The sequence below is a fragment of the Mustelus asterias genome, chromosome 17 (genome assembly GCF_964213995.1).
Source record: "Mustelus asterias chromosome 17, sMusAst1.hap1.1, whole genome shotgun sequence".
In the NCBI taxonomy this organism is placed as follows: domain Eukaryota; kingdom Metazoa; phylum Chordata; class Chondrichthyes; order Carcharhiniformes; family Triakidae; genus Mustelus; species Mustelus asterias.
In genome coordinates, this window is record NC_135817.1 from 21,128,122 (window position 1) to 21,142,101 (window position 13,980).

The 13,980-nt window shown below is 46.5% G+C and overlaps 1 protein-coding gene across 3 annotated transcripts in view; it reads right to left on the minus strand.

Annotated features, from left to right (window-relative positions):
• The window catches only part of LOC144506360 (cyclin-dependent kinase-like 5), a 206,086-nt gene that overhangs the window by 26,903 nt on the left and 165,203 nt on the right, over positions 1 to 13,980 (minus strand). For all 3 annotated transcript variants that reach the window (XM_078232370.1, XM_078232368.1, XM_078232369.1), the window contains exon 16: positions 5,552 to 5,654. In XM_078232370.1, coding sequence (XP_078088496.1) covers positions 5,552 to 5,654 — 103 coding nt within the window. The remainder of the gene's footprint in view (positions 1 to 5,551; positions 5,655 to 13,980) is intronic.

Consider the following 13,980-nt stretch of genomic DNA (forward strand, 5'->3'; position numbering starts at 1 on the left):
ATACAAACGATTGGTCTAGTTGGACCAAGGAGCGGCACAGGCTTGGAGGGCCGAAGGCCTGTTTCCTGTGCTGTACTGTTCTTTGTTCTTTGAAGGGGGGGAGGTTTAACACAGATATCAGAAGGACATATTTCACACAGAGGGTCGTGGGGGCCTGGAATGTGTTGCCGGGCAAGGTGGTGGAGGCGGACACACTGGGAACGTTTAAGACTTATCTAGACAGCTATATGACCGGAGTGGGAATGGAGGGATACAAAAGAGTGGTCTAGTTTGGACCAGGGAGCGGCGCGGGCTAATTGTTCCTTGTTTCTCGTTTCAAGGCTTCATTCTATGATCATCTTGCTGGTGCCAGTACAGAGCGAGACTGCGGATAGTTGGGAACCTGTCTCGGGGGCAGGGAATTCATATGGTGTTCATGGAAGTGGAAATGACTAGGGTTGGGAAGCATTTTCCGATCAGGGCCATTGTGATCTCCTGGACTCGTTTCGATCGCCTCAGGGGGTCGGAGAGGAATTTCCCAGATTTTTTTTTTCCCCATATTGGCCCTGGGGTTTTTCACTCTGGGTTTTCGCCTCTCCCTGGGGATCACATGGTCTGGAATAGGGGGGTGGGGGTGAGTTAATAGGTTGTAATGAACAAAGCATCGTAGCTGTGAGGGACAGCTCGGTGGATAGGATATTGGTATGTAGATAGGCTGGAAAATTGGGCGGGGATCCTGGATTCAGGATTCAATCCTGGACCGGGGAGCGGCGCGGGCTTGGAGGGCCGAAGGGCCTGTTCCTGTGCTGTATTGTTCTTTGTGCAGTCCTCCTGAATCCCCCCTTTCTGACAGTGGGCAGAACAGGGTGGCACGTTGTCACCTGTACACCCAAAGGTTGGCCAGGCCCATCCATGTCCACGCTCTCCAGAGGACGCCGCCAAGGGCATCACAGGCCAGAGGGTGCAATCATCAGCATTCTGCCTCCACCTCTGATGTGCAACCTGGGGACTCACTTAGAAGGAGTGGGGGCGAACCAAAGATGGAGGGCCACTGAGTAGGCATAGATGAATTTTCACACTTGTAGTTAGAGGGAAGGGGACACCACTTGTACACTAATATGTCATCTCCACATACCAATGAGCTGCTGGCGGGGGGGGGGGGGGGGGGGGGGGGGGGGGGGGGATGTGGCTGTCATCGAAAGCTGGAATCAGACTTCAGATGATGAGGAGCACCACATCTTTCCTCACAGCGAGTTGTCATCACCCTCTATAGCCTTGCGATGAGAACTTGCTAACACTGCCAATGCAGGGCCATCACCCTGGTGAGATGTCACATCGACACTTCACTGAGGGTGGTTTGGTCTGCCGGACAATGAAGCTCCTACATCTTACTCTCTCAGCAACTTCTTGTCCTCCTCCTCGCCGCCCTGCATGTTCCTCCACTTCCACCTCCATCATGTCACTCCACTGCGAAGTTTGAGCAGCACACAAGTCACCACTACCCATGTCACTCTTTGGGGGCTATATTGTACGCCCTGCCAGGACGGTTCAAACAGCAGAACCACATCTTGAGGATGCCTATGCACCTCTCAATGATGCTCCTGGTGGTAGAGTGTCTCCTCTCTCTGAGACAAAGAGAAAGAGACACTCAGCATCATCAAACAACCTGTTGCCCTCAAGTCCTCCCTTATCCCTCAGTCATGTAGCATTTGAAGGATGAACTCTCTCCACTGCAGCTGGCCAACGCAGTTTGCAGGAGCTGCTTCCTCCAAGAGTGAAATGGCAGGGTCACAGACATTGGCCCCTGCTCAACTATGGCCTCTGGGTCAGGTGATCCCTAACCTCACTGGACATCAAACTCAAACTGCAGTGTGGCCACACAAGGAACAATCAACCTTTCCACTAATGCCTGGCTGATATGCACCCACCCCTCCACCATGAAAGCCAAGGCATTTCAGTGCTCCCATCTCACTTGACAACCCTATCCCCCAAGGGTGACCTGGTGGCCACTCCTTGGTACTTCAACTCTTAGACATCAGTTATATTTTCATCCACATGGAGAACCTTTGTCTGCATAGCAAGGTGCCCATGATGGGCTCCGCTGAGTTCTTCCTGTGCTCGCCTGGGAGCGCAGTGGAGAATGCCTCATGGAGGGATCCTGGCGCATTCCTGTATGAGCTGTGTCAGGAACCTGTGTGCTGGTGAAGTGAAGCCATTGTTGAGGAATTATGGGCTGTCGTACGGGAGTGGGGGGAGGCCTGCGAGTTTAGAAATCCTATCCACTGCCCTGTAGCTGTGGCCAGATTTAGCACCTGCGAGGCTGAGACAAAAGAATGAGATCCCCAATGGGGCCTTTAGTGAATGACTCAATAAGCAATTTGTCTATGTCACAAGGGCTGACTGGCGAAACACTGATTCAGCTGATACTGGTTGATGTGCTCTCCTTGGCTAACCCTCTCCGTAACCAGGTATGCAGCTGTGACCAAGAGGAATTGAGAGGGTTTGTACATGGGCCACAGTCAGTCTTGAAAGGGCAAGATCCCAAATGTGTCTGAAGACCCCACTGAAGCAGTTCTTGGAGGTGTGCCAACAGGTCAGAGTCATTGACTGAACCATGGGCAAGCCCAGTGTACCCATGGATTCCTTTGAGAGTAATGCAGCCTCGCAGGTGGACAGGGCGCATTACATTATCATTGGGGAAGGAGAAATCACAGCTGAGACACGCAACTGACACCAAGCTACAGAATGATGTCAGTTTTCCAAAGTGGCATTTCTCCAAACTCTTCCCCCACAGCATAAGGACGTCCAGCAAGGGGACTCCTGTGTGCAGGGGTAGTGCGGGTGGGAGAGAACCTCTGAGCCACCAGCACAGATACCACGACCCAGATGTGCATTGTGAGATTCTCCGTACACCCCGGTATAACCTTCAAGTGGCAGCTTACCTCCTTGCTCAGTCTGCTAGGTCTCTGCTTTTCAGGAGCTATACCAATTCATACCTGTGTGACTTCTAGCTGGAGGGGCGGGAACATCTCAAGCGGCCACTGAATCAGCATCGTGGCCTGCTAATGATATGCTAATGAGGCAATTTGAATACTTATAGGCTTCTCGCCCCTCTGGCTGGGAACCCGATCAGGGCCGGCATTGCGGTCTGGAAGGGTTGCAATGGGTTTGGTAACCGGTATGGAACCCATTTTTCTGCCGATGCTCGCTGGGAGCTAGCAGACCCAGAGAGCTCTCCCTGAAATTTATATCAACTTAATGCTGCAGGAAAATAGCAAACTTACAAATTGCTGTAAGAAAAGATGACATTCTGTTCACTTCACATTAAGTGTACATTCAGGAATAAAACATCAATTTGTACTTTCAAAATCTCCCTATTCATATTGGGGAGGATTTCTACTAAGCACAGGAACAAAGAACCACTGCACAGAAAAGGAACTTCCTGCTACAAATGCTACCTTTTTCTCTCAAAGGCATTGATAAGAAATGTGCTGTTTTCAGTAGCAAATTGTCACTCAAATTGCCTTGACCAAATGACCATCATGCCTTGAGGAACTGAGGACAATTCAATGGGGAAACCAGTGGCTTCTGTTCAAACTTGCTGAACTCATAGTTCTGTAGTAATTTTGTTTTCCCAGACAAAGATATTAAATTGAGCAAAGCCTTCAAAGGTGAAACATGTGTTTGAAATGAGGGAACAGACTGTAAGAATTAACAAGTTGAGACTACTTTAGATAATACATCAACAACTAACAATGGCTGGTGGTCTAAAGATACTAACCCGTTTGGAATAACCTGTATGCTCTGGGGTGCCTTGCATCACCTCAATAGGTTGCCTGCCATTAGCATCATGGCCACAGCAGGCAGGGAGCGCATATAGGTTGGTGTGCAGGCATGGCCATTGCGCACCATTGAGCCATTGCCATGGATGCTGATATAGCATTCCCTTCCAGGCAGTGTTGCAAGTCAGGCACACAGGGCAGGGACAGCCTCCTGATTATCACAATATGGGTTTCCATTCACTACAGAGTCCATGCAGTTTGAGTGTCTGTGTTAACATAAGCTCCCCTGCTTGGAGCACCAGCTGCCTGACTTGCTGAGCCCTCAAGCAGCACTCAGTAAAGTCTCCCACCCTACTCCACAGCCAGAACAATGGAATATCCCTGTGCCTGGAAACAGCAGCCCTATCAGCAACCCACCCCACAGCCAGAACAATAGAACATCCCTGGGCCTGGGGACAGCACTTCCAGAACTCCCCCACCCACCCAGAAACTTTGCAGGCCCTGCCTCCACCCTCCCTGCACTCCGGCGGCTGCAGCTCCACAAGACTTACCTCCTTTCTCCTCTTCAGAGTTGCCATGCCAGGTCCCGACTTTTATAGGGCAGTTGTAAATGCCACCAGCATGAGGTCACGCTGGAGAGGGGTGAGTTGGTAGCGGGGAGGTGGATTTGGCCGCGAACCCGCTAATCATATGTAAAGGTGTTAAAGCATGTAAATTGTCGCCAAGTGATTCCGTTCGCGCTAAAAAAAAACTTGGGCTGGGAGACACGCGGAGGCCTGGTCACCTCTGATTGCTCCTGGCCCGCAGCGCTAATAGAGCAGCACAGTGGGCTGGGAGAATTGTCCCCCAATGACAAGCTTCAGTACTGCAGTCAGGATAGAGTGATTTGATCAATCACCTAAAACTAGGTCCTTCGACTCAGGCAGATTGTATGCGTAAGTTTTTGAGAGACTAAAATTCTTCGTTAAACTATTGTTGCAAACACTATGAGTTTGAATCTGCTTTGGTAACCTTGTTATCTCCAGGACAACTTGCATTGGAGGAATTTGAGATTTCATAATTCTCAGGATCAAACTTAATGAATTCTCAGGAATGCGGTCTTACACATTTGAATTTCAAATATCATCTAATAATAATACTTGATATGTTTCAGTGATTTAAAACAAGGATTCTGCCTTTCTGGTTACAAACATTACATTATTTCTAATTAAGATTGGTTTAGCAAAGCATCTGCATCTCTTTGTTGGTGACTCTAGTTATGGTTCATGTTGGAAGTTGCATTTTCCTTCTGATAGAATGATTTGGATGAGAAAGACTGCATCAATTGACTGATCCTAAAATTTGAAATGGGCATCTTAACATCGGAGAAGCCATATCAGTTTTTTAAAAAATATACAGTGATTCATGTCCTTGTTCAAAAAATATAGGAATCTTTGAAAACAATTCAAAATAATAGCCCCACACATTGCACTACTAGCACAAAAGTCCCATCATACATTTAGATTTGTTTTTTTCAAACTACTGTTTTTTCAAATACTTCAAATTTTAAAAATTGATGTGTTCTGCTATCACATTAAACAGCTTCAAGAAAATTCATAAAACAGGCAAACTGGGTGAAGACTGTTTGTATTATCCATTCCTCTTTTGGTGAGTTGCTCGAAAGCAATCAGATCCTTAACTTACTCCACACAAGATAAACATTGGAAAAGTATTGTTAAATGATAAATAGATGAGCCTCCCCCAACTTCACAATCCATTATAAATACTATTTGAAAGCAATAAAGACTTACAGTTTGTGATTTCTTCTTTTTCTTTTTTATTGCTCTGAAGAAACCTTTTCCCTTTTCCTTGGTTTGCTCAGGAGGGTTTATGTTAAGATTCTCTGTGCTTTTCCTGAAGTCAATAATAATATCAATATATCACACTTACAAGAAATATCATGATGCACACGTGAATTGGATAAATCACTGGATTATGTTACTTTACAAAGAACAAAGAACAAAGAATACAGCACAGGAACAGGCCCTTCGGCCCTCCAAGCCTGTGCCGCTCATGTGCCCAACTAGACCTTTCGTTTGTATCCCTCTATTCTCAGTCTGTTCATGTGGCTATCTAGATAAATCTTAAACGATCCCAGCGTATCCGCCTCAATCACCTTGCTTGGCAGTGCATTCCAGGCCCCCACCACCCTCTGTGTAAAATACGTCCCCCTGACATCTGTGTTGAACCTTGCCCCCCTCACCTTGAACCCGTGACCCCTTGTGTTCGTCACCTCCGACCTGGGAAAAAGCTTCCCACTGTTCACCCTATCTATGCCCTTCATAATTTTATACACCTCTATTAGGTCGCCTCTCATCCTCCGTCTTTCCAGGGAGAACAAAAGCCTCCACGTCCTTCTGGTAGTGTGGCGACCAGAACTGGATGCAGTATTCCAAATGTGGCCTAACCAACGTTCTATACAGCTGCAACATCATATGCCAGCTTTTATATTCCATGCCCCGTCCAATAAAGGCAAGCATGCCATATGCCTTCTTGACCACCCTCTCCACCTGTGCTGCCACCTTTAAGGATCTGTGGACTTGTACACCCAGGTCCCTCTGTGTGTCTATACTCCTGATGGTTCTGCCATTTATTGTATAGCTCCCCCTTATATTAGATCTACCAAAATGCATCACTTCGCATTTATCTGGATTAAATTCCATTTCTATGCCCAATTTTCCAGCCTATCTATATCCTGCTGTATTCTCTGACAATGTTCATCACTATCCGCAACTCCAGCAATCTTTGTGTTGTCCGCAAACTTACTGATCACACCAGCTACATCTTCCTCCAAATCATTTATATATATCACAAACAGCAGAGGTCCCAGTACAGAGCCCTGCGGAACACCACTAGTCACAGACCTCCAACCGGAAAAAGACCCCTCCACTGTTACCCTCTGTCTTCTGGCTAAGCCAGTTCTCCACCCATCTTGCTAGCTCACCTTTTATCCCGTGAGATTAAACCTTTTGCACCAGCCTGCCATGAGGGACCTTGTCAAACGCTTTACTAAAATCCATATAGACGACATCCACGGCCGTTCCCTCGTCAATCGTTTTTGTCACCTCCTCAAAAAACTCAACCAAATTTGTGAGGCATGACCTCCCTCGTACAAAACCATGCTGTCTATCGCTAATGAGATTATTCAGTTCTAAATGCGCATATATCCTATCTCTAAGAATCTTCTCCAACAATTTCCCTACCACGGACGTCAAGCTCACTGGCCTATAATTACCCGGGTTATCCTTGCTACCCTTCTTAAATAACGGGACCACATTTGCTATCCTCCAATCCTCTGGGACCTCACCTGTGTCCAGCGAAGAGACAAAGATTTCTGTTAGAGGCCCAGCAATTTCATCTCTTGCCTCCCTGAGGAGTCTAGGATAGATGCCATCTGCCCTGGGGATTTGTCTGTCTTAATGTTTCCTAAAAAACCTAACACTTACTCCCTTGTAATTGAGATTTTTTCTAACGGGTCAACACATCTCTCTGAGACACTACCAGTCAACATGTCCCTCTCCTTTGTGAATACTGATGCAAAGTATTCGTTTAGGATCTCTCCTACTTCCTTTGGTTCTAAGCATAATTCCCCTCTTTTGTCCCTGAGAGGTCCGATTCTTTCCCTAACAACCCTCTTGTTCCTAACGTATGTATAAAATGCCTTAGGATTCTCTTTAATCCTGTCTGCCAAGGACATTTCGTGACCCCTTTTTGCCCTTGTAACTCCCTGTTTGAGTTCTTTGCTACTTTCTCTGTATTCCTCCAGTGCTTCATCTGTTTTTAGCTGCCTCATGTATGCCTCTTTTTTCTTTTTGATTAGACCCACAATTTCACTGGTTATCCACGGCTCCCGAATCCTACCTTTCCTATCCTTCCTCTTTACAGGCACATGCCTGTCCTGCACTCCTATCAACTGCTCCTTAAAAGACTCCCACATGCCAGATGTGGATTTACCCTCGAACAGCCTCTCCCAATCAACAGCCACCAAATCCTGCCTAATCCGGCTGTAGTTAGCCTTCCCCCAATTCAGCACCTTACCCATAGGACAACACTCATCTTTTTCCATTACTATCCTAAAGTTTACAGAGTTGTGGTCACCATTTGCCACATGTTCCCCTAATGAAACTTTGATGACCCGACCGGGCTCATCCCCCAGTACTGGGTCCAGTATAGCCCCCTCTCTAGTTGGACTGTCAACATATTGTTCCAAAGAACCTTCCTGTACGCATTTTATAAATTCTTCCCCGTCCAGGCCCCCAGCCCTAAGCGATTTCCAGTCTATACAAGGGAAATTAAAGTCTCCCACTACAACAACCCTATTTTTTCTGCACCTGTCCAGAATCTCCTTACATATCCGTTCCTCAACTTCCCGTGGGCGGTTGGGAGGCCTGTAGTATACCCCCAGCATAGTGACTGCGCCCTTCCTGTTTCTGAGCTCCACCCACAGTGACTCGTTACCTGACCCTTCCAAATTGTCCACCCTCTGTACCGCTGTAATATTCTCCCTAACCAGCATTGCTACTCCCTCACCTCTCCTAGCCCCTTCTCTGTCTCGCCTAAAACACTTATACCCCGGAATATTCAGCTGCCAGTCCTGTCCTTTTAACCAAGTCTCCGTCACTGCAACCACATCCAAGTTCCGCGCAAGTATTAAGGCTCCAAGCTCGTCTGTCTTGCCCGTGACGCTCCTTGCATTGAAGCAGATGCACTCCAGACCTCCAGGCCCACTGAGGTCATCCTCCCCCAGAATGCTCTTCCTCTTAGATAGCCTTGTCTTGGCCCCAACCTTGTCCCCAGCCTCTATGCTTATTGACCTATTGTTCTGATCCCCACCCCCCTGCCACATTAGTTTAAACCCACCTGAACCACACTAGCAAAACTCCCAGCTAGGATATTCGTGCCCCTCCAGTTTAGGTGTAACCCGTCCTTCTTGTACAGGTGCCATCCTCTCTTGAAGACTTCCCAGTGATCCACGAATTTGAAACCCTCCCTCCTGCACCAGTCCTTTAGCCACACGTTCAGCTGTACAATCTCCCTGTTCCTAGCCTCACTAGCACATGGCACTGGGAGTAGTCCAGAGATCGCTACCCTAGAGGTCCTGCTTTTTAGGAGAGGATAGATGGACTTCGGGGTGAAATTGGTCTTCACCAGCAGTGCAAAACAGGTTTGTAGCAAATCAGTAGCTGATTTTTCATTTCACGCAATCTTTTTTCACTGAATAATAGTTCAAATTCTTTGGAAGCTTGTTTCCTGATATCACTGCTCTTTTTACTTGAAATTAAAAATATCGGCAATATTTTCCTAGTTCATGAAAAATAAAAACTGGTGCGATGTAAAGAACCTGTCTGATGATTTGCTATGAACCCATTTATGCTGCTGACATAGATAAATTTCACCCCTAAAAATGTTACTTTTTTTCTCAAGTAATCAAACTGTGATAGTTTTTATATTTTGACAATAGCTAACCACGAGCTGCTAGCTACAAGGAGAGTGCAAGAGGAGGACACCAGGACAGCAATCAGCAGCAACTAATGCTAAAGACCACGGGAGAAACACAGGTTTATTGGTTGGTAAGAAAGTGCTGTTAGCGAGGGTTATCAAGGAGCTGAGAATTAGAAAAAGACATTTTTAAAAAATAGACGGGACTACATACATTTAAGAAACACAAGCAATAGGGAAATAACTGAAGTTTTAAAAATATATACTTTCATTGATTTTTTTTCATTTTATAAAATTAAGGCAACTAACTCTCAAAGAGTGGTACAGTACAGCAAGATCATTTTCAAACAAATACATGTAGAAAGAGAAAAAAGAAAATTACCAATCTAATTGGTTCAGATTATTCATTTTATCCAGTGCCTACCACCACACAAGTAATAAAAGGATATATCAAAGGATGGGTTGGGGGGGTGGTTAATCAACATAATAGGATTCAGCCACAATTGGTTCAGCAGTGCACAACCAAGCTCACAGGAGTAAACTAGACAACGTGGAGCCCAGAACTTTAAGATGAGTCTCCTACACTTTACAAAATGTATCCAATTTAGCTCGAAGTAAACAAGTTAAGAATTCTATTGGTGTACATTTCAGAGTGACTTTATATCAATTCCGAATTGACTCATTTATATTCCACAAACAAAGGATATTTTTCCATGCTCCAAATATTAAGATATTGCATTACCTTTTCCCAGTTGCATTACTGATCTTTTAGTTTGGGAGACCTAGAATCATATGCATGGGATCAAACTCTCAGGCCGTATCAAAGACCCTCTCAAGCTCTTTGTGAACATTGAACCAGTCGGCTTTAATGTTGACACAGGACCAACAATGCAGGTAATCCCGTGTTCAATTTGCACTTTTGGCACAAGAAGGATATGGCAGGATGAAACCTGTGCTGCAAGCTTGGAGTAATATGCAGATGGTATAATATCTTAAGCTGAGATTCTTTTGTTCTATTACAGACTGAAATTTTATTAGCACATTTTCAAATATCACCCCATGTCACCTCATCAATATTTACTATGAGGTCTCTCTCCCAAGACCACAGTATGTCCAATGTATTATCACAAGATCTAGAGCATCCAGTGCTGTGAAACCTACTAGCTATATGCTTGGACTCCACCGATAGCGGGATATTTTCAACTGGGGAAACATAGAACAGTACACCACAGTACAGGCCCTTCGGCCCTCGATGTTGTGCCGAGCTTTGTCCGAAACCAAGATCAAGCTATCCCACTTCCTATCATTCTGGTGTGCTCCATGTGCCTATCCAATACCTGCTTGAAAGTTCCTGAAGTGCCCGACTCCACTATCACTGCAGGCAGTCCATTCCATACCCCAACCACTCTGAGTAAAGAACGTACCTCGTACATCCCTCCGATATCTCCCACCACGAACCTTATAGTTATGCCCCCGAGTAACAGCGACATCCACCTGAGGAAATAGTCTCTGAACGTCCACTCTATCTATCCCCCTCATCATCTTATAAACCTCTATTAAGTCGCCTCTCATCCTCCTTCGCTCTAAAGAGAAAAGCCCTAGCTCCCTCAACCTTTCCTCATAAGACCTACCCTCCAAACCAGGCAGCATCCTGGTAAATCTCCTCTGCACTCTTTCCAATGCTTCCACGTCCTTCTTATAGTGAGGTGACCAGAACTGCACACAATATTCCAAATGTGGTCTCACCAAGGTCCTGTACAGTTGCAGCATGACCCCACGGCTCTTAAACTCAAACCCCGTTAATAAAGGATAACACACTATGGGCCTTCTTCACGGCTCTATCCACTTGAGTGGCAACCTTCAGAGATCTGTGGATATGATCCCCAAGATCTCTCTGTTCCTCCACATTCCTCAGTACCCTGCCGTTGACCCTGTAATTCGCATTCAAATTTGTCCTACCAAAATGAATCACCTCGCACTTATCAGGGTTAAACTCCATCTGCCATTTTTCGGCCCAGCTCTGCATCCTATCAATGTCTCTTTGCAGCCTACAACAGAGCTCCACCTCATCCACTACTCCACCAATCTTGGTGTCATCAGCAAATTTACTGAACCACCCTTCAGCCCCCTCCTCCAAGTCATTGATAAAAATCACAAATAGCAGAGGACCCAGCACTGATCCCTGTGGTACACCGCTGGTAACTGGTCTCCAGTCTGAAAATTTTCCATCCACCACCACCCCCTGTCTTCTATGAGATAGCCAGTTACTTATCCAATTGGCCAAATTTCCCGCTATCCCACACCTCCTTACATTCTTCATGAGCCGACCATGGGGAACGTTATCAAACGCCTTACTAAAATCCATGCATACGACATCAACTGCTCTACCTTCATCTACACACTTAGTTAACTCCTCAAAGAATTCAATCAAATTTGTGAGGCAAGACTTCCCCTTCACGAATCCGCGTTGACTATCCCGGATTAAGCTGCATCTTTCCAAATGGTCATAAATCCTATCCCTCAGGGCCTTTTCCATTAACTTACCGACTACCGAAGTAAGACTAACCGGCCTATAATTGCCAGGGTCATTCCTATTTCCTTTCTTGAACAGAGGAACAACATTCGCCACTCTCCAGTCCTCTGGCACTATCCCCGTGGACAGTGAGGATCCAAAGATCAAAGCCAAAGGCTCTGCAATCTCATCCCTTGCCTCCCAAAGAATCCTAGGATCTATCCCATCTGGCCCAGGGGACTTATCGACCCTCAGGTTTTTCAAAATTGCTAATACATCTTCCCTCAGAACATCTATCTCCTCCAGCCTATATCTCACACTCATCCTCAAAAACATGGCCCCTCTCCTTGGTGAACACTGAAGTATTCATTCATTGCCTCTCCTATCTCTCCTGACTCCACGCACAAGTTCCCACTACTGTCCTTGACCGGCCCTAACCTCACCCTGGTCATTCTTTTATTTCTCACATAAGAGTAAAAAGCCTTGGGGTTTTCCTTGATCCGACCCGCCAAGGACTTCTCATGCTCGCTCCTAGCTCTCCTAAGCCCTTTTTTTAGCTCATTCCTTGACACCTTGTACCCCTCAAGCCACCCAACTGAACCTTGTTTTCTCATCCTTACATACGCTTCCTTTTTCCTCTTGACAAGACATTCAACCTCTTTTGTGAACCATGGTTCCCTCACTCGGCCATTTCCTCCCTGCCAGACAGGGGCATACCTATCAAGGACACTCAGTATTTGTTCCTTGAACAAGCTCCACTTTTCATTTGTGCCTTCCCCTGACAGTTTCTGTTCCCAACTTATGCTCCCTAATTCCTGCCTAATCGTGTCATAATTACCCCTCCCCCAATTATAAACCTTGCCCTGCCGTATGGCCCTATCCCTCTCCATTGCAATAATGAAAGACACCGAATTGTGGTCACTATCTCCAAAGTGCTCTCCCACAAACAAATCTAACACTTGGCCCGGTTCATTACCCAGTACCAAGTCCAATGTGGCCCCACCTCTTGTCGGCCTATCCACATATTGTGTCAGGAAACCCTCCTGCACACACTGTACAAAAACTGCCCCATCCGAACTATTCGACCTATAAAGGTTCCAATCAATATTTGGAAAGTTAAAGTCACCCATGAAACTACCCTGTGACCTCCACACCTATCCATAATCTGCTTTGCAATTTCTTCCTCCACATCTCTATTACTATTTGGGGCCTATAGAAAACTCCTAACAACGTGATCGCTCCTTTCCTATTTCTAACTTCAGCCCATATTACCTCAGTAGGCAGATCCCCCTTGAACTGCCTTTCTGCAGCCGTTAAACTATCCTTGATTAACAATGCTACTCCTCCACCTCTTTTACCACCTTCCCTACTCTTACTGAAACATCTATACCCCGGAACTTCCAACAACCATTCCTGTCCCTGTTCTAACCATGTCTCCGTAATGGCCACAACATCGTAGTCCCAAGTACCAATCCACGCTCCAAGTTCACCTACCTTATTCCAGATGCTCCTTGCATTGAAGTAGACACACTTCAACCCACCTTCCTGTCTGCCGGTACACTCCTGTGACCTTGATACCCTCCTCAGTACCTCACTACACTCAACACTGGCTTCTGGACGACAGCTCGTTTCCCCATCCCCCTGACAAATTAGTTTAAACCCCCCCGAAGAGCCGTAGCAAATTTCCCTCCCAGGATATTGGTGCCCCTCTGGTTCAGGTGCAAACCGTCCTGTTGGTACAGGTCCCACCTTCCCCAGAATGTGCTCCAATTATCCATGTAACTGAAACATTCCCTCCTACACCATCCCTGCAGCCACGTGTTTATCTGCACTCTCTCCCTGTTCCTCAACTCGCTAGCACGTGGCACCGGCAACAAACCAGAGATGACAACATGGTTTGTCCTGGCTCTCAGCTTCCACCCTAGCTCCCTAAATTCCTGTTTTAAATCCCCGTCCCTTCTCTTACCTATGTCGTTGGTACCGATGTGTACCACGACTTGTGACTGTTCCCCTTCCTCCTTAAGGATCCTGAAAACACGGTCCAAGACGTCACGGACCCTGGCACCCGGGAAGCAACATACCATCTGTGAGTCTCTTTCGCTGCCACAGAACCTCCTATCTGTCCCTCTAACTATCGAGTCCCCAATAACTATTGCTCTCCTCCCTTCCCTTCTGAGCCACAGAGATGGACTCAGTGCTGGAGATCCGGTCACTGTGGCTTACCACTGG